This window comes from Vanrija albida (genome assembly GCF_041260175.1).
Source record: "Vanrija albida strain AlHP1 chromosome Unknown contig_2, whole genome shotgun sequence".
NCBI classification, from domain to species: domain Eukaryota; kingdom Fungi; phylum Basidiomycota; class Tremellomycetes; order Trichosporonales; family Trichosporonaceae; genus Vanrija; species Vanrija albida.
The window spans coordinates 2,684,800-2,702,408 of record NW_027191421.1 but is presented as its reverse complement, the minus strand read 5'-3'; the positions used below and the strand labels follow the sequence as shown (position 1 = coordinate 2,702,408).

Genomic DNA, 17,609 nt, shown 5'->3' with positions numbered 1-17,609 from the left:
CTAGCATACCCATACCCACCCCCCATCCACAACCATGCCCAAGGTCCCGCGCCAGCTCACTACGCGCGTCCACCAGCCCGCGGCCCAGCTGACGTACACCCCCGACGAGCCGGCCCCGCTCCCCGTCGACATTGTCGACGACAAGAAGTGGGTGACGGGCGACTTTTCCCTCGTCAACTCGGACAACGTACGCTTCCGCGTCGACTCGCTCGCGCTCTTTGTGGCCAGGTGGGTCCCACACCCTGTCTGCATCCCCGCTAACCCCAGCCCCGTCTTCCGCGCCGCCGGCGAGGTCTCGTCCGGCGACAAGGCCGTGCACCTCACCGATCCCGACTTTGAGACCGCGACGACCGTCCGCGCGTTCCTCGACTTCGTCCTCAACTTCCGCTTCCCCATGCTCCCGAAGACGCACAGCTGGAAGCCGCCGCCCCTCGACTCCGTCCCCCCGGTGGTCCGCCTCGCGTTCTTTATGGACAAGTACGACTGCCGCCTCGAGCTCCGCCGCCTCGAGTGGGTCTTCTACCATCACCGCATGTTCCGCGATTCCTACCCAGCCTTCACGCGCGACTGGTTCATCCTCGCGGCGCTCTCGAAGAACGTCGAGGTTTGCGCCGGCGCCATAATCGACACCCTGACCAAATTCGTGGGCGACAAGGCCAACGAGGGCGGCGGCAACGCGTACACCGACACGGCGGCGCTCATCCCCGCCAACATTACCCAAGCGGTCAAGGACACGATTCCCGCCAACTACCTCGCTGCGCTGATTGCGGGCTGGGAGAAGAGCGGGAGGAATCGCGGGCGCCTTGAGTGGGCCAAGCAGTTCAAGGCCCACCTCAAGCCGTAGGCGGCGCGTCTATATGTGCATGTATTGATGGTCTAGGAGAGCACGTCTTTGTGGTTGTTGCACAAGTGGCATTGGCATTGTTTGACCACGAGGTGCGAGGGCGCCGATCCCGCCGCGCCGCCGCATCCGTCCAAACGTCACCTCGCACACACATCATCACTCACTCTTAAACTTGCAACTGTCCAACTTGTCACCTGCAACCTGTCACATCATTCTACTCTACACCATGCCTAAATCACCGCGCAAGAAGGCTGCGGCCCGCCGCGCGCCGGCCAAGAAGCGCAAGCCCACGCCTCCCCCGCCGGTCATTGTGGACGACGAGACCTGGACCACGGGCGACTTTTCGCTCATCAGCTCGGACGACGTGCGCTTCCGCGTTGACTCTATGCTGCTGTTTGCTGCGAGGTGGGTTGGAGTGGCTGTCGGTGCTGGCGGGGGGCGAGGCCAGACGCAAGGGTTAGAGGAGTGGGCCAAGGCCGAGGGCACAGGCAGTGTTGTCTCGCCGGGTTGTGGCTCTGCACCTCCTTCCGCACCTCCCTCCGCACCTCACTCCGCACCCAACTCCGCACCCTATCCACTTCACTCGCCTCACCCTCCACCCCACCCATCCACGCTCACACAACAGCCGCGTGTTCCGCGACTCGAGCGAGACGTCGTCGGGCGACAAGCTCGTCCACCTCACCGACCCCGACTTTGAGACCGCCACCGTCGTGCGCGCCGTTCTCGACCTGGTCCTCAAGTACCAGTACCAGCCGCTCAAGGGCGACAAGCAGGGCACCGTCCTCGACGTGCCGCCGCTGGTCGTGAGGGTCGCCTGCTTTCTCCACAAGTACGACTGCGGCCTCGAGCTCCTGCGCCTCGAGGACTGCGTGTTCGAGCGGTTCAGGCACTATCCCCACTACGCCGGCTTCACGCGCGACTGGTTCATCGTCGGCGCGCTGGCGAACAACGTGGCGGCGTGCACTGCCGCCATCAACTCGACCGCGGTCAACATCGTGCCCCACCCCAACCACAGCAAGCCTGGCGGCAACTGCCACTACGACGACGCGCCCCTCATCCCCGGCAACATGTCCAAGGCGGTCAAGGCGACCGTTCCGAGGCACTATCTCGCCGCGCTGGCGCTGGGGTGGGATTCGAGTGGGCCGGGCCGCAGTCGCGCGGTGTGGGCCGCGCAGTTTAAGCTCAACCTCAAGCCGTAGTGACGTTGGCGCATGCATGTCATAGATCGAGTGGGCGACGGCTGTGGTGTTGGTTCCCGGGGAGCAGCTGATGCGTCGGGCTCTAGATCAATGGTTGCCGAGTCGTCTTGTGCACGGGGGCGACTGGATGCGGCGAGCAGAAGTGGGCGAGCAGAAGTGGGCGACGACACCAACCGCCACCGCACCCGTATCTGCCCGTCATCTGTCTCGCCGCCACGAATAGAAGTGCATGTACACAACTACTCTTCATACTCGTGTCCAACCAACCCGCATCTCACAAAGCAATGCCCAAGGGGAAGCGTAAGAAGACTACAGCCAGACCACCACAGCCGCGTCTTCCGCGAAGCAGGTCCACCTAGCCTCGGGCGACAAGCTCGCGCACCTCACCGACCCGGAGTTCGAGACCGCGCCGGTCGTGCGCGCGTTCCTCGGCTTTTCACGTTCGACATTACGCTCAAAGTGAGCATCTGGGAGCGGTGGGAGCGCGACCCCCGCCCGCTGCTCGACACACCGTCGCCGATCGTAAACCTCGCGCGCCTGCTGCACAAGTACGAGTGCGCGCTCGACCTCAAGAGCCTGCACCGCCTGTACGCAAGCTAGCTCTCGACGTACCGCTACACGGCGTACACGCGCGACCTATTCATCCTCGCCGCGCTGATGCGCGACTGCGCCGCGTGCGCCGCGGCCATCGGCCAGACGGGCACACGCTTCGTCGGCGTGCCTGCCAACGGCGTGCGCGGGAACAACGCGTACACTGCGTACACTGACGCGGCGGCGCTCATCCCCGCCAACATGTCGCGAGCGGTGAGGGACGCCATCCCGGAAAACTATCTGGCCGCGCTGGTCGAGGGCTGGAATAGGAGCGGGCAGGACAGGAAGCACGACGAGTGGGCCACGCAGTTCGTGCTCTGCCTCAAGCTGTAGGTAAGCGGTAGTTGGACGCGGCGGTGGTGCATGTATTTAAATCATAGGCCAGCGCGTTTGCACGCGGGCGTGAGCTTGGCGCTTCCGAGCAGACTCACGTGGCCCGCTATTTGGATTGACAGCGACTGGTGCGAGTGAGGAGAAGAAGACAAACGGGGGCAGGACTCGGTCGAGGACGAAATTGTTGCGGCTGGGAGGAGTCAAGGCGAGGCCAATGACCCCACCCACGTCGACGTTTAACCATCACTCACTCTTCCACCTTTCCTCAAACTCTTCTCGCTCTTCACCTTCCCTCCAACTCCTCTCACCTGGTTTATTCCATCCACGACCATGGCCCCCAACGCAAACAAGCGCAAGAGCGATACGCCACCACCCTCAACACGGCCCAGGCGCACCAACACCCCCGTCGAGCCCACGATTGTGGACGACAAGGACTGGACCACGGGCGACTTTACGCTCATCAGCTCGGACAACGTGCGCTTCCGCGTCGACTCGATGACGCTGTTCGTCTCCAGGTACGTTCGGTCTCGCCCTCTCTACGCACTGGTTGGAGGAAGGGTTTAACCGCGGTGGCGACGGCGGTGGCCGCTTCGAGAGAGTGTGGGCGTGGCCGATACCACTCGCCACTCAGTTCTTTCATGTGCCTACGATATCCCTCGGCACCTCGCTTTGCCCCTCGCTCCCTACTTCACACCCCACCCCACCTGCACATGCTGACACCGCAGCCCTGTGTTCCGGGAGGCGAGCGAGCTCACCTCCGGGGACAAGGTCGTTCACCTGACCGACCCCGACTTCGAGACTGCCGCCGTCCTCCGCGCTTTTCTCAACTTCGTGTTGAAGTTCCGCTTCCCTATAGTGACGATTCACAAAGGAAAACGCTTTTATCCCGCCCCATGGCTCCGCTTCCCGTCGTCCGTCCTCAAGCTCGGCTCTTTCATGAACAAGTATGAGTGCCACGTCGACCTCTTGCGTCTACACTACGTGCTCAAGACCGAGCACAACGCGAACACCAATCCCGGGTACTCGCGCGACCTGTTCATCCTCTCCGCAATGTCCAAGAATGTGGAGGGATGCGCCTTCGCCATCAGGCACTCCAATGCAACCCTCGTGGGCGACCGGAACAACGCCAACGGCAGCAACTCGTACACCGACACCAATCCCCTCATTCCCACCAACATGTCCAGGGCTATCAAGGACATCGTCCCGGAAAACTACCTGGACGCGCTCATCAAGGGATGGGAGAGTAGTGGGCTGGAGCACGATCGGGAGAAGTGGGCTGCCAAGTTCAAGCTCCACTTGAAGCCGTAGGTGGTGTTGCGTCACACCCCACACTCGTGACCGCACGCATCCCTGGGTCCGCATACACACGTACAGTAGCTCCATGCATAACGAGTGTGGCTTGCCGTTACTGGAGATGCATAGGACTGGGCTGCAGTCAGTTCGGAGATGGTGGAGGTTTCGGGGGGACTTGGAAGACTGGGGGCGGGATTTTCTCGTGCCTTTCTCGTCCCGTCGACATTCATCTCACTTCGCCAAGCCTACATGGCCATTCCCCCTTTCAGGAAAAATAGCGGTGCCATCTGAGTACCTCTGGAACCCCCTACTCCCCACGGCCGTTCAGGTGCTGGGTCGCCTCAATCTTGGGCACCAGCCCGAGGCGCGTGTTGCCCTGGTCGAAGATGGCGTAGACCGACTTGAGGAAGACGTCGCCGAGAATGTCGAAGGGGTTGTCGCCGCGCGACTGGATGCCGCCAAAGTACTTTGTCCCGTCCGACGTCGTGCCGTAGATGAGGTCCTCGGGCTGGATCGTAAACTGCTTGCCCCCAACAGCAACAGTAACCGTGGGCAGGCTCTTGGCCGAGCCAAAGGGGAAGGCGTAGCCGCCGTCCACGCTGTCGTAGACGGCGCCGGGGACCAGGGCGTAAATGGCATTGACAACGTCGTCAGAGAGCAGCGCGAGCGTGGTCCCCGTGTCCGCGATGGCCGTGTTGCCCGCGCGCGCGATGGCCTTGCCATTCACGTACGCGGTCGCCGAGGGCACCTGCCAGAAGCCGAGGCTCGGGTCGACGGGCGTCCACGCGATCGACTGGCCCGACGCGCTGACGAGCCCCTGGTCGACGTAGCCGAACGTGTAGAACGAGGACGCGGCATCCCGCGCAGAGTAGAGCGCCGTGGTAAAGAGCTGCGCGTTGGCCGGCACCGTGCCCTGCGCGATGAGGTTGGCGACCACGCCCCGCTGGCGCACCGGCTTGACCGTGTTGCCGTACTGGCCGTTCCAGAACCCGAGGCCAACCAGCCCGTCGTTGTTCCCGCTCGTGAAGGAGGAGGACGCCTTGGTCGCGAGCTCGACAGCCTGGCTCTTGACCACCAGGCCGCCGAGGTTGACGCTGTCGGTGCCGACGCTGCCCGACGCCGTCGACAGGTCGCCGTACTGAATGCTCCAGGTGGACCCGGCCAGCGCCTTCCACGTGGACGACGCGGCAGAGGTGAAGACGCTGTGGCCCTTCTTCGCGGTGGCGGGGAGCGCCGACGAGAAGACCTGGGTGTGAGTGGTGTACCCCCGGCCGACTCACCCAGAGGTCCGACGAGCCAGTGTCAAAGTCGAGGTTGAGCGTCTGCGGCGGCGTCCCGATTGGCACCTGTACAATGTACTCGAGGTCGCCGCTGTCCGACCTGGCCGGCGTGTTGCCGATCGTCTGCGCGTTGACGGGGCCCTTGTGCGTCGACTTGAACCCGTACTTTGCCTGCGCCTTGGCGATGGCCGCCGCACCGTTCTCGGTGAAGTTGGCGTTGCGGACGACGGGGATCTTCTGCAGTCCGAGGGAAGCCTGGAGCTGGGCCTGCGTGTCGAAGGCGATCGCGTCATGCTGGGGCACGGCGGCGGCGTTGGCGACCGCCGCGAGGACCAGGAAGATGGCCGACCACTTGAGAGCCTTGGACTTGGTGCTGGTCGAGTTGGACATGTTGAGGAAGAGCTGGTGGGAGGAGAAGTCGGGCCCGTGCTCGCCTTATGTACATGTCCGAGTCCATCTCACCATCTCATCCCAAGAGGCCTTGAGCAGCACACCTCCTCGCCATTGGCCCAAACATCGGCTGTCGAATCACCCCCCACCCCACCATCGCCCTCAGCGATGAGGAGTCTGCACGCGATGGTCTATTCGTGGAGTTGAGCTGAGCAAGACGTGCGTTAAGCTCGAGTGGACCGCATGGTGCACTTGTCGCCGGCTAGTCGTGCTCGGCTGGTTTGATTGTAGGTTGAGCCGGGTGAGGAGGTGGAGGAGAGCGTGCTCGGCCTCCACCAGCCACAGCCGCCAGCCGCGCGCGGCAGCGTCAACGTCAGCATTCGGTGCCTGTGCCCGGCGCCAGGGCACAGATAGTGGGTGTGTGGGTGGTTGCGTGTGGTGCTCGCACGCGACTCGGCGCCTGCAGCAGCGCACATACGGCCGGGTGTCGGCCTGTGGCCACCCCGCCCGCCCACTCCGCCTGGGCGCCAACAGTGACGGCTCAGACAGCCCCCTCCACTCCGACCAGAGCTGATACCCGGAAATAGAGCACCCACCCCGGGATTGCACACCCAGCTCACGTCTCCGCGTGGTCCTGGGGGACGATGACATCGGAGGTAGCCGAGATGGCGACCGCGGCGCGTTAGAGTTGGCGCCACGCCCCAAGCGAGCTTGACGGGGTACTGAATTGCTTGCGCGCGTGTGCCGTGCTGCTGACCCAACCGATAGCACTTGCCCCGAGTGCTCATGCACGCCGACGCTGCGATTGGTTCCCCCGGCACCGGACTTGACGTTATCGCCTGCGGCGACGGCGTCTGCGGAGCCGGGGAGCGCCGAGAATACTCGCCGGCGCGACGCACACCTTCTCGTTGTGGTTGGTGTCGCGTTTGAGTTTGGGTTTGCAGGGGCACCATATTGGATTGTGGGCGTTTCGTGTTGGGCCATGATGGTTCCGGCTCGGCCGTTCTGCTTTTAGAACGGCTCCATACGACCACGGCATCATGGCGCGGTAGACTCCGGCACACGTCTTGCATGCTAGCACGCGCGATAACATTCACTCGCGCGATGCTTGCCGACTGAATGGATGTGCGACGATGGGCCCGAGGTGACTGGGAAGGAGGGATGGAAGGACGGTCAAGGATCCCCCGGTGTTTGCCGACCGGAGCCATCCCCGCTCTTTCAGGTCCACGTTCCCCAGCAGCCGCGATACTGAATCGCGGCAGCAGGAGGGTGCGTGGAGGAACAGTGAACAGCCCCGGTGTCAGGTGAGTGAGCGCATGAGCCCACATGAGACGACTGCGCCAACATACCCAAAAGGTGGCACAACACGACGCGGACACTATGTATCTGCGATTCCGTCCTGTCGTCTCATGAACTGCAGGCCGTCAGCGAGCTGCCACCCGGCATCAGCATCAGCTCAGATCTTACCGACGACGACACCCACCACCAATGCATCATTGTCCCAGCACTGACTTGAACCTTCTTGATGCTGACTCCTCGGCCCGGAGCACAATGAGCCTCATGCCAAGCAGCCGCGATCAGTGCCACGCCACCAGCGCCTATTGTTCTCGCCGACGACAGCGGGGATATCAAGTCCCATCTCGATCGGATACCAGCGCATGATCACCCTCGCCACCCATGTCCTCCATCGTTACGAGCTCGTTCCGCATGCTCCCCAACCACTGCTGCGCGCCCCCGGTGCCGCGGGATCGGGAGGCGACGCTGCTCGACGTCGAGCTCGTAGCCTCCGACCACGTCCGGTTCGTCGTCCACGCTGGGGCACTTTACGATGCTTGGTGGGTGCGCTCCGTCTCCCCCGCTCATCCCAGCCCCGCGCTCCGAGGACGGAAAGGCCAGCACATGACCTTCTACGACGAGGAGGTCGAGGACTCGCACACGCTGCACGCGTTCCTCGTCTTCCTGCGCTTCCGCTCGCTCGACGGCCTGTGGGACGCGCACGACGTGCGCGACCACTGGACCCACCTCGCCAAGCTGGTCGAGTTTATGAGGCGGTACGCTGGCGAGAGATGCCTCGACGCCCTCGGCGCGTGCTTTTCCGAGCGGCTCGAGGCCGAACCCAACCTCCCGACAAACCACGTCGTGCTCGCCTTCCTCGTCGGCGCGGCGCTCGGCAACGTCGACCTCTGCCAGGCGGCGATACACCGCAGTTGGCTCCCACCTGCCAACGGGCTCGGACTGAGCCTCGGCGATAATGACGAGGCCGCCCAGGAGACCCTCGTGCCTGGGTTCATGCCCCCCGCCACGGACCAGCTCATCCCCGTCGTGTACCGCTGGGCCCTGCGGCGCTCGTGGGACAAGGCATCGAGCAACAGGTATTGGTGGGGCGCCTTCTTCTCCGGTATGGTTCTCAAGGCGACAAAGAGGGTGTAGTGGGCGGTGGGATGGGAAGGGCGCCGCGTGTTGGTTAAGGGACGAGAGAGACGACGGCGACGACACGTTTGGTGGGCAGCCAGTGGGCGGGGCCGGCACGTGAAAGGAAATAGAGATGGACAGCCAGCTGGTGCTGGGGGTTCCCTCGTCCAGTTCCTGTCGTACGTCGCAGAGGATGAGGGGGCGCAGTGTGTTGTTGTATGCAGTGGATTGTGGGGGAACTGTGTGAGTGGCGCCGTCGAGTTGGGGGATGAAGCACCGTGCTTCGTGCCTCGCAGGCGACTGGGGTCCTGATAACGCTGCTGTCGCGCACCCACCAAACTGCTGCCAGAATCCTGGCTGGCCAACACACACCCCTCGCCTGCCCGGCACGCAAGCCAACCTCGCACCGCTCTGCCCACGGCGCATACATAAGTCAGCGGGGAGGGGCATTCAGTTGTCGTTTCCCCATCCTCCCATTCCCATTCCACCCATTCCCATTCCACCCACCACATCCACCCACACCATGGACACTCCGAATCCTACCCCCACGCCCACCCCCGACCCCGATCCCAAGACGCACCCCTCTGGAAGGAGGGTGACTTCGAGCTCGTGTTATCGGACAACGTCAGCTTCCGTGTCGACGGAGTTCACCTCTTCGCAGCCAGGTGAGCCCCCTTCCCCAACACTCGGCGGCCATGCTCACCCACCCAGCCCAGTGCTCCGTGATGCGAAGCTTTGCGTCAACACCGGCCCCCGCCTCATGGGGTTAACCGACGCCAGCCTTAAGCGCGGCGACACGATCGCCGCCTTCCTCGGCCTTGTCGTCAACTCCCAGCTTCCCTCAGAGTGGCTGTCGATCCCCCCTATCGAGCTGTGCAAAGCTCTTGTGGACCTCGCAACGCTCCTGGACAAGTGGCAGTGCGCGGCCGGGACCAGGATGCTCGTGGCCTCCTTCCAGGCGAGTTTCCTCTTCCCTCATGCCCCGCGCAACTTTGCGCTCGAGGCCTTCGTGCTCGCCAGCACTCTCGACGACCCCAAACTCGCCATGGTGGCCGTAGCCACCCAAGCAACCGTCAAGGAGGAGGACCACGCCTGCCCCTGGGAGGCCAATCCCTTGATCCGTGACTTCCCCTACGGATCCTTCCCCTGCGGCTGCGGGTCGTTCCTGGACACACAGAGTTTCTGGTACGACTCGGCGCACGTGCACCCGGGCACCTCGTGGATTGAAGTGGCGCTCGAGCCCAAGGGCATCCCGCTCGCGGCCATGCCGCTCATTTGCCGCGGGTACTACTGGGCCGTTTGCTCCTCCTACGACCAGGCCGGCACCGACAAGTCCAAGTGGGCGCACCTGTTCAGCGTCGCGCTCCACCAGGCGCGCAGCGCCAGCAAGAAGGAGCGCAGTTGATCTGTCAGGAGGGCCACTGGGCGCCGAGCAAGTCGTCGTCCCCTGCAAGTAATGGACCATGTATCGTGTGTATAGCGCCATTGTTGACCGCGGCACCAGTGGGGGTAGTCACATCGTGAGCTCGTCAGTGCGTTCCATGACGCTCAGCGTGGTTCACCTGCGAGTGTGCACTCCGCAAGTGGGTGTTTATGACAGTTCAAAAGGGCGTCCAGCCTGAGCAACGCCCACCACACACACACACCCCCCCCCCCCCCCACACACACACACCCACCACCCACTAACCCGGCTCCCCATCCTCCCAGACTGCCCCACACGCGTCCCAATCCCACGCCCCACTCCGGCGCCCAACCCTCACAGCAGGACGGTGCTGGGCCGTCGGCACCCCCCAGCTGATAAGAAGCGACCGCACAGTCTTCAATGTCCCCCCCCCCCCCCCACCTCGACGCGCGCTAGTGAGTCCACCCCCTCGCCACAACCTGACCGCGCGCCGCGTACACGGCAGCGCGCAGACGCTCCACGCAGCTCTGAGCATCCTCACCACAGTCGACCTAGTGGGCCGCCCATCCCCCCTCGGAGCGCGTCGCGGCCGTCGGCGCCGCCGTATGGCCGCATGCTGGCCCACACGGGTGCGCCCGGGAACGGGAAGCGCTCTTCTGCGCTACCATGTTCCGCACGATTCTCGCCGCGTGGGCGATGACGCTGTGGGAGTCGGGTGGGGGTTTGTGGTGAGTGTTGAGAGGGGAGAATGGTGGTCGTGGAGGAGCAAAAGAGGGATGGAGCCGGTGGAGCCCCATTAACAAACCCCTAATCCCAGGTGATCCCAGGGATTAGAAAAAATGATAATTGACTAGAGTGGGATTCGAACCCACGCCCGAAGACTGCGGTTATAAATTTCAAGATACCTGAACACAGCGCCTTAGACCACTCGGCCATCTAGCCGACTTTTCGGTGGTGCTTTCCTCATTCGGCGCCTTGCTTTTGAGCATCATCGCGAGACATGCACACAAATTGGAGATCAGTGTGTGTGATCAATCTTGTAAAGGATGTGCTGGCGCACCTCCGCAAGCAAACGTGTACACAGCCATCTCTGGGGCATGTTGTCGCCCCGCGGGGGTGTCCTTCGGCAACATACCGCTGGCGGATACCCGCGGCACGCATGCCTGATCACTTGACCTCGGCGCTGGCCGATGGTCCCTCAACTGCGGCGACCGACACTTGCTGCTGACGATATAACAGCCCACGTTTACACTGCCCAACCCCGCGCCGCAATGACCACACAGCCAGCGTTCACCGACCTGCCCCTCGCGCGGCCCGGCCCGCCGTTCAACGCGTGGGGGCTGTACGGGCCCGACGACGAGCTGGGCCGGCTCAACCTCATCACGCCGGACGTCGTCGCCGCGGCCGGGTGCGAGGTCAAGGACGGGATTGTCGTCAACCTGAAGTAGGTTGCAGGGAAAGCGTGCGCTCACTGACGCCAGTATGCCGCTCGACATGGCGCCCACGATCCCGACGCGTAAGGGGCTCGAACGCGAGGTGTGAGTGGTGAGGTGGGACGGTGCTGACGCTAGCATCGCGAAGGGCCACGCCAACGACGACCAGCTCTCGTTCAACACGCAGTGCTCGACCCAGTGGGACGGCTTCAAGCACTACCCGTACCAGAACTACCATGGACCGGGGCAGCATGTGTGCGTGGGGTAGGCTGTCGGCGCTGACGGTAGGCACTACAACGGCATGACGTACGCGGAGGCTACGGACCCGGCGAACATGAAGCTGGGGATTGACAGTGCGTCTAGACCCCTGCACCGCTGACACCAGACTTCGCCCGCAAGCCCATCACGTCGCGCGCGCACTTGCTCGACATCTCGCGGCACGTCAAGACGCACGGCGGCGAGCTGTCGCACCTGGACAACAGCACGCCGATTCCCGTGTCGCTGCTGGATGCGTGCGCGGCCGCCCAGGGCGTAGAGTTCCGCCGTGGCGACATCCTCCTCATCTACACTGGCTGGAACGAGGCGTACGCGGCCCTCAGCGACGAGGAGAAGAAGGGGCTCGCGTTCCGCAAGGTCAACGCGTGCATCGGCGTCCAGACGGGCGAGGAGGCCATGCGCTGGCACTGGGACAGGGGCTTCGCTGCCGTGGCGAGCGACGCGTGAGTGGGGCAAGCGGGCCCGAGGGAGGGGGGTCGGCAATCGCCGGCTCGGCTGACCCAGCAGCATGGCGTACGAGGCCTGGCCGCCCGTCTCGAGGCCAAGCCTGCACGAGGTCTTCCTGGGCGGCTGGGGCCTCCCGATAGGCGAGACGTTTGACCTGCGCGGCCTGGCAGCCGAGTGCGCGCGCCTCGGGCGCTGGACGTTCCTCTTCACGTCTGTGGCCCTCAACGTCCCTGGGGGCATCGCGAGCCCGGCCAATGCGCAGGCCGTGCTGTAGGCCAGCGGACGCGCTGATTCGGCGGGTGTGCAGATGGGGCAGGGTGCCAGGGTGGGGGAGGTGCGGTGGGACCCCGAAGTCGGCGACCGGCCCGGTCCGGGGCAATGCGCCTCGGCTATCGTGACGGACGAGTTGGGCAGGGGCGAGTGAGGGTGTCCTGCGTTTGAAAGCTGTAGCAAGTACGAGACGATGCAGAAGTGTTCAGAGCGGTGTGCAGCAGCATGTACATCGTCGCCGCAACGCTCCCATATCCCATGCATCTTTGTATCATCTTCAGACTGCGCGCTGCTACTGTCCCCGGGTAAACCATTAGACTGCGGCGGTTAGCACGGCCACCTGCCGTCCACTCGACTCACTGTGCCTGCCGCCGTCGACGGGGAGCTCGACGCCGGTGATGAACTGCGCGCGCGGGGACGAGAGCCAGATGACGGCCTCGGCAATGTCCTGCGGCTTGCCCAAGCGCCCGAGGGGCTGGAGCGTCAGCGGGGAACGGCGGGCACGCTCACAATGTTGTGGGTGAACTTCTCGTGCTGGTCCTTTTCGTTCTGGTCGACGCCGACAAACTGGCTCATCAACCCAGTCGGCGTCAAGACAGGGAGGATGGTGTTGAAGCGAATGTTCTTGTCGGCAAAGTCGGTCGCGAGGCCCTTTGCGACGGTGCTCACGGCGCCCTTGGACGCAGCGTACCAGGTGAGTCCGGGGCGGGGGCGGAGCGACGAGACCGAGCCGATCTGGACGAACGCGCCGCCGGTGCCCTGCTCGATCATGACAGGGACAATGACCTGCACCGAGAGGAAGATGGACTTGACGTTGATGTCAAAAGTCTTGTTGTACTCCTCGAGCGTGACGGTCAGCGTCGGCTTGGTGTGGTAGCTCCAGCCGGCGTTGTTGACGACGGCGTCGACGCCGCCAAAGGCCTTGACGGCCGCGTCGCGCGCCGCCTCCCATCCGGCCACCTCGGTCACGCTGCCCTTGACAAAGACGGCAGAGTTGGGGACCTTGGCGTTGAGCTCGTCGGCAACGTCCTGCCCCGCGGGCGAGATGTCGAGCAGGATGACCTTTGCTCCCTCGTCGACGGCCTGGCGCGAGATCTGCGCGCCAAAGCCCGAGCCGGCACCGGTCACGAGGAGGCGCTGGTTGGTGAGGAGGTTGGAGGAGGCCATTGTGCTGCTGCTGGGGGGTGTCACGAGGAAGAGTACAAGTCCGGGGACTGGATGTTGGGCGAGTTATAGCAAGGATGCTACTGCCGGCGGCGGCGGGGGCCAAGAGTAGCTCGGGTAAGCCCCAGCGAGTTGCCGAGCGGCGCGGGTGAGTTTTATCGGGCCAAGGCATTGCGGCATTCGGACACCACCGACGACACAGAGATTATTACGAGGCAAAGCATCTCTCTCTTGCTTACTCTCTCTCCCTCTTAACACCCCGACTCCCGCGTTGCCGACTGCCCGACGGCGACAAGAGATCAAGTGATCGAAACCGACCAAAATCCCGCAGAGAGCACTACACTAGCTCTTGAACGCCCCCGTTCGTGCCCACCGCCCGCCCCACACACACAATGGTCCACACAAACTTCAAGCTGGCCGACCCGTCGCTGCTGCTCACGACGGGCTGGATCAACGACGAGCCGGTCGAGTCGCACACGGGCGCGCGCTTCGACGTGCGCGACCCGGGCTCGGGCGACGTCTGGACCAGCGTATCGGCCATGGACGCCGTCGACACGGACAAGGCCGTCGCAGCGGCGACCGCCGCGTTCCCAGCCTTCGCGGCCATCTCGGCACGCCAGCGCGCGCGCATGATCCTCAAGCTCGACGAGCTCGTCCGCGAGAACAAGGAGGACCTCGCCCAGCTCCTCGTCATGGAGTCGGGCAAGGCGCTGCCCGAGGCCCGCGCAGAGGTCGACTACGCTGGTGAGTACACCCCCCATGCACCAGCTCACCCCAGCCACGTACTCGTGGTTCATGGCCGGCGAGGCTGAGCGTATCGTGGGCGAGACGATCAAGGCCAACGACAACCCCTCGCTCCGCTTCTTCACGCAGCGCGTGCCCGTTGGCCCCGTGGCACTGCTGTGCCCGTGGAACTTCCCCCTCGTCATCGCCCTGCGCAAACTCACGACGGCCCTCGCGGCAGGCTGCACCATGGTGATCAAGCCCTCACCCGAGACCCCCACCACGGCGCTTGCCCTCGCCGTACTCTGCAAGCGCGCCGGCATCCCCACCGGAGTCGTCAACGTCGTGCCGGCCTCGACGGCTACCACGCCCGAGGTCGGCAAGGCGCTGTGCGAGGACAAGCGCATCAAGAAGCTCAGCTTCACTGGCTCGACCGGCGTCGGCAAGCTCCTCATGAGCCAGGGCGCGTCGACGCTCAAGAAGATGACCCTCGAGCTCGGCGGTAACGGCGGCTGGGTTGTGTTCGAGGACGCCGAGTTGGACAAGGCGGCTGATGGTAAGCGCGCGAAGCTGGGCCCCTGCTAAAACCCCAGCCCTCATCGCGAACAAGCTCCGCCACGCAGGCCAGGTGTGCGTCTGCGCGAACCGCGTGTTCGTCCAGCGCTCCATCGCGGCAAAGTTCGCGACCCTCGTGCAGGAGCGCGTTGCCCAGCTCAAGTTTGGCCACGGCCTCGACGAGGGTGTCACAAATGGTGCGCTCACGACCGCGCGTGGAGCCGAGCGCGCCGCCGCGCTCGTCGCCGACGCCGTCTCGAACGGCGCGACCCTCGTCACGGGCGGCAAGCCCTTCGGTACGGGCAACCACTTCGAGCCGACTATTATCACGGGCGCGCCGCGCCACGCCAAGGTGTACGCCGAGGAGATGTTCGCGCCCATCGTGAGCATCTACGAGTTTGACACCGAGGCCGAGGTCGTCGACCTGTGCAACGCCACCGACATGGGCCTGACCAACTACGTGTGGACGCGGGACATTGGGCGCGCGTGGCGCTGCTACGAGCAGCTCGAGAGCGGCACGGTGGCGATCAACACGGCGAACGCGACGACGGCCGAGAGCCCGTTCGGCGGCATCAAGGAGAGCGGTATCGGCAAGGAGGGCGGCATCGGGCACGGCGTGCAGGAGTTTACCGTGCTGAAAGCGGCCGCGTTGACGGTATAGCGGGGGAGCGGTAGCGGGGCAGGGGGTGACACGGGTTTCTGGGTCAGCAGTGACGTCGTAGTAGGAAGCAGCAGCATGCAGGGCTATGATTGCAGGCCGAAGGAGCACCAGCAGGGCTGTAACGATGGTATCGGCCCGAGGGCGAGGGGTGTGGGGGAGGAGCGGGTCGGATGTCGCCATGGATGATACCCCACAGCTGATAAGCCGCGGTACCGACGTCCCGCCACGACCGCCCGCTTCGACGGGCCGCGTCGCAGCAAACCCATCATGTGAGTGACACCCCCGGCATGCTCCGCGCCGATGGCTTGTTCCGCAATGCATATTATACAGATGTCTAGTCTCTAGCCCTCGCCTAGTCCAAACGCCCCGAGTTGTTGGCGCACGTCCACGGGCCGGTGTTGACGCTCGTGTGGATGAGCTCCACGATGGCGGCGTACGTGCCCGCGACGGTGAGATACGCCGCCACGAGGAGGAGGAAGGCGTTGAACACCATCTGGGCGCGGAGCCGAGTCGTGAGCGGCTCCTCGCGCAGGCGCACGTTGTCGTGCCACCACATGAGGATCTCGGGGATGATAGCGACGAGGGGGCAGAGCAGGGCGCCGATAAAGTCGATGAGGCTGCCGAACACGGGGATGGCGCTGGCGATGACGTACGCGACAATAACGGACCCGGCAGTGCAGCCCAGCCACGTGCACCAGTGCGTCCAGGAGTTGGCGGTGAGGTGGCGCGAGCCGCTGAGGATGCGCACGAAGAGATGCTTGGCCGAGATGTGGTTGAAGATCGTGAGCGAGGCCAGCAGGCCGGGGAACGCGAGCCCGTAGCAGATCTTCTTCATGAGGATGCCGGCCGAGCCGAGGGCGGGCGAGGCGACGTACTGCCCGCAGTAGTGGTACACGACTGACCCGATGATGAGGTACACGGCCGTGAGGAAGGTGAGCGAGCCGGCCACCGCCTTGGGGTACTGGCGCGGGTCGCGCATCTCGGACAGGACGCCAAAGTACATGGGCGTGGCGGAGGCTGTGGTGTGAGCGCCGTGGGCGAGCGGGCGAGCGAAGCGAGCCCGCGAGGCGGCGGGAAGTGGCGAGTGCCACATGCCACACCCCACCCGGCTTTCCCAACACACTCACAGCTAAACAGGATGATGTTAATCGCCGTCATCGCGTCCGAGAACGACAGCGTGCCCGCCACCTTGAAGTTCTTATCCCACGGCCCGGTGCGTGGCGCCTCACTCGGCCGGTCCTCGACGCCGACGGCGACCGTGAGCGTGATGATGGACACCATGACGCTCGTGATGCCCGCCCAGCCGACCCACGACACCTTGCCGAGCGTGCGGATGCTGCCGAGGAGGAAGCCTGCGACAGCAGCGACGGCGAGGAAGATGGCCGTGCACGCGCCGTGCGAGGACATTGCGTTGAGCGCGGTGGAAACGCCGACGATGGCCGACGCGGTACAGAAGACCATGACTAGCGAGCGTTAGCGAGCTGCGAGTGCGCGGCGCCAGCTAAACACGTACACAGAGTGAAGATGACGTAGAAGATCTCCTTGCCCCACCGCCCGCCGAAGACGAAGCCGGCGTCCGCGAGGCCGTACACCTCTGGATGGTTCATCTTGAACGGGCCGAGAAAGTTGGCGCAGTACACCAGGATGCACTCGATGACGACGATGACGATGATGCCCGGCACGATGCCGAGCGTGCTGAAGACGACGGGGATGGCGAGGACGCCGAGGCCGAGGTTGGCCTTGGTCATGAGCACGAAGGCGCCCCAGCCGCCGACCTGGGCGCGTTAGCATGCCGAGCGGCGAGGGCAGCGAGGCGCGAGGGGGTGAGGGGGGTGCGCGCCGAGCTGAGGGGGGCTCGGCCCCTCACAGGTGCCGCTTGAGGAGGACGCAGCCGGCAGGGCGGCAGAGGACAGAATAGACAGGACGCCCCGGCCCACGACCGGTCGCCGGAGCCCGGTCGACCTCTCCTCGCGCTCAAAGCAGATAACAGCCCTGCTCCTGCCCGTACTGCCTGCTCGTGCACCTGCTCGTGCCCCTTCCCGGTCCCCGGCCCCGGTCGCCGTATGCACACTCACAGCTCGGAAGTTGGGCCCATGCTCGACGATGTCGCCAAAGACCGCGTCGTGGACCACGGCTCCGGAGACCTGCACGTCGCCCGCCTCGGCGTCGCCGAAGCGCTTCTTGCCCTGGCCCTTGGGCGGGGCCGGGGCGTGTACCGTGCTGTCGCTCTTGTCGTCGCGCCACTCTGCCATTGTGTGTGTGGGTGTGGGCTGGGGCTTTGTCGTTGCTTTTATCAGCAGGTCCAACACGACGAGCACGCCATGTCGGTCGCCCGT

General features: G+C 64.5%; 10 protein-coding genes and 1 non-coding gene across 11 annotated transcripts; 7 read left to right on the top strand and 4 right to left on the bottom strand.

Moving 5' to 3' along the window:
* Positions 1–34: 34 nt before the first annotated feature.
* Positions 35–844, top strand: Q8F55_002717 (uncharacterized protein; the record flags this gene model as incomplete). The annotated part of the gene is made up of 1 exon (XM_069351308.1): positions 35–844. One exon carries the CDS (start codon positions 35–37, stop codon positions 842–844), a length of 810 nt encoding a protein of 269 aa, XP_069211694.1.
* A 226-nt stretch (positions 845–1,070) lies between these two features.
* Q8F55_002716 (uncharacterized protein) lies at positions 1,071–2,043 on the top strand (the record flags this gene model as incomplete). The annotated part of the gene is made up of 2 exons (XM_069351307.1): positions 1,071–1,249; positions 1,470–2,043. The coding sequence occupies 2 exons, from the start codon at positions 1,071–1,073 to the stop codon at positions 2,041–2,043; spliced, it is 753 nt and encodes a 250-aa protein (XP_069211693.1).
* Positions 2,044–2,700: 657 nt separating this feature from the next.
* On the top strand, positions 2,701–2,967 carry Q8F55_002715 (uncharacterized protein; the record flags this gene model as incomplete). Its single annotated transcript, XM_069351306.1, has 1 exon — positions 2,701–2,967. One exon carries the CDS (start codon positions 2,701–2,703, stop codon positions 2,965–2,967), a length of 267 nt encoding a protein of 88 aa, XP_069211692.1.
* Positions 2,968–3,297: 330 nt separating this feature from the next.
* Q8F55_002714 (uncharacterized protein) lies at positions 3,298–4,275 on the top strand (the record flags this gene model as incomplete). Its single annotated transcript, XM_069351305.1, has 2 exons — positions 3,298–3,482; positions 3,693–4,275. 2 exons carry the CDS (start codon positions 3,298–3,300, stop codon positions 4,273–4,275), a joined length of 768 nt encoding a protein of 255 aa, XP_069211691.1.
* A 292-nt stretch (positions 4,276–4,567) lies between these two features.
* Positions 4,568–5,930, bottom strand: Q8F55_002713 (uncharacterized protein; the record flags this gene model as incomplete). The annotated part of the gene is made up of 2 exons (XM_069351304.1): positions 4,568–5,506; positions 5,541–5,930. The coding sequence occupies 2 exons, from the start codon at positions 5,928–5,930 to the stop codon at positions 4,568–4,570; spliced, it is 1,329 nt and encodes a 442-aa protein (XP_069211690.1).
* A 1,677-nt stretch (positions 5,931–7,607) lies between these two features.
* Positions 7,608–9,747, top strand: Q8F55_002712 (uncharacterized protein; the record flags this gene model as incomplete). The annotated part of the gene is made up of 4 exons (XM_069351303.1): positions 7,608–7,765; positions 7,799–8,356; positions 8,972–9,007; positions 9,054–9,747. 4 exons carry the CDS (start codon positions 7,608–7,610, stop codon positions 9,745–9,747), a joined length of 1,446 nt encoding a protein of 481 aa, XP_069211689.1.
* An 844-nt stretch (positions 9,748–10,591) lies between these two features.
* On the bottom strand, positions 10,592–10,686 carry Q8F55_002711. The gene has a single exon. It is a non-coding gene; the product is annotated as a tRNA-Leu (tRNA).
* Positions 10,687–11,015: 329 nt separating this feature from the next.
* Positions 11,016–12,174, top strand: Q8F55_002710 (uncharacterized protein; the record flags this gene model as incomplete). Its single annotated transcript, XM_069351302.1, has 6 exons — positions 11,016–11,188; positions 11,226–11,282; positions 11,316–11,432; positions 11,466–11,530; positions 11,563–11,896; positions 11,961–12,174. The coding sequence occupies 6 exons, from the start codon at positions 11,016–11,018 to the stop codon at positions 12,172–12,174; spliced, it is 960 nt and encodes a 319-aa protein (XP_069211688.1).
* A 309-nt stretch (positions 12,175–12,483) lies between these two features.
* Positions 12,484–13,337, bottom strand: Q8F55_002709 (uncharacterized protein; the record flags this gene model as incomplete). The annotated part of the gene is made up of 3 exons (XM_069351301.1): positions 12,484–12,488; positions 12,531–12,645; positions 12,681–13,337. 3 exons carry the CDS (start codon positions 13,335–13,337, stop codon positions 12,484–12,486), a joined length of 777 nt encoding a protein of 258 aa, XP_069211687.1.
* A 389-nt stretch (positions 13,338–13,726) lies between these two features.
* Positions 13,727–15,273, top strand: Q8F55_002708 (uncharacterized protein; the record flags this gene model as incomplete). Its single annotated transcript, XM_069351300.1, has 3 exons — positions 13,727–14,078; positions 14,113–14,613; positions 14,651–15,273. 3 exons carry the CDS (start codon positions 13,727–13,729, stop codon positions 15,271–15,273), a joined length of 1,476 nt encoding a protein of 491 aa, XP_069211686.1.
* Positions 15,274–15,625: 352 nt separating this feature from the next.
* Q8F55_002707 (uncharacterized protein) lies at positions 15,626–17,557 on the bottom strand (the record flags this gene model as incomplete). The annotated part of the gene is made up of 4 exons (XM_069351299.1): positions 17,349–17,557; positions 16,787–17,048; positions 16,401–16,736; positions 15,626–16,290 (listed from the first exon to the last, which is right to left on the bottom strand). Exons 1-4 carry the CDS (start codon positions 17,523–17,525, stop codon positions 15,626–15,628), a joined length of 1,440 nt encoding a protein of 479 aa, XP_069211685.1. The 5' UTR covers positions 17,526–17,557.
* Between the last annotated feature and the right edge of the window lie 52 nt (positions 17,558–17,609).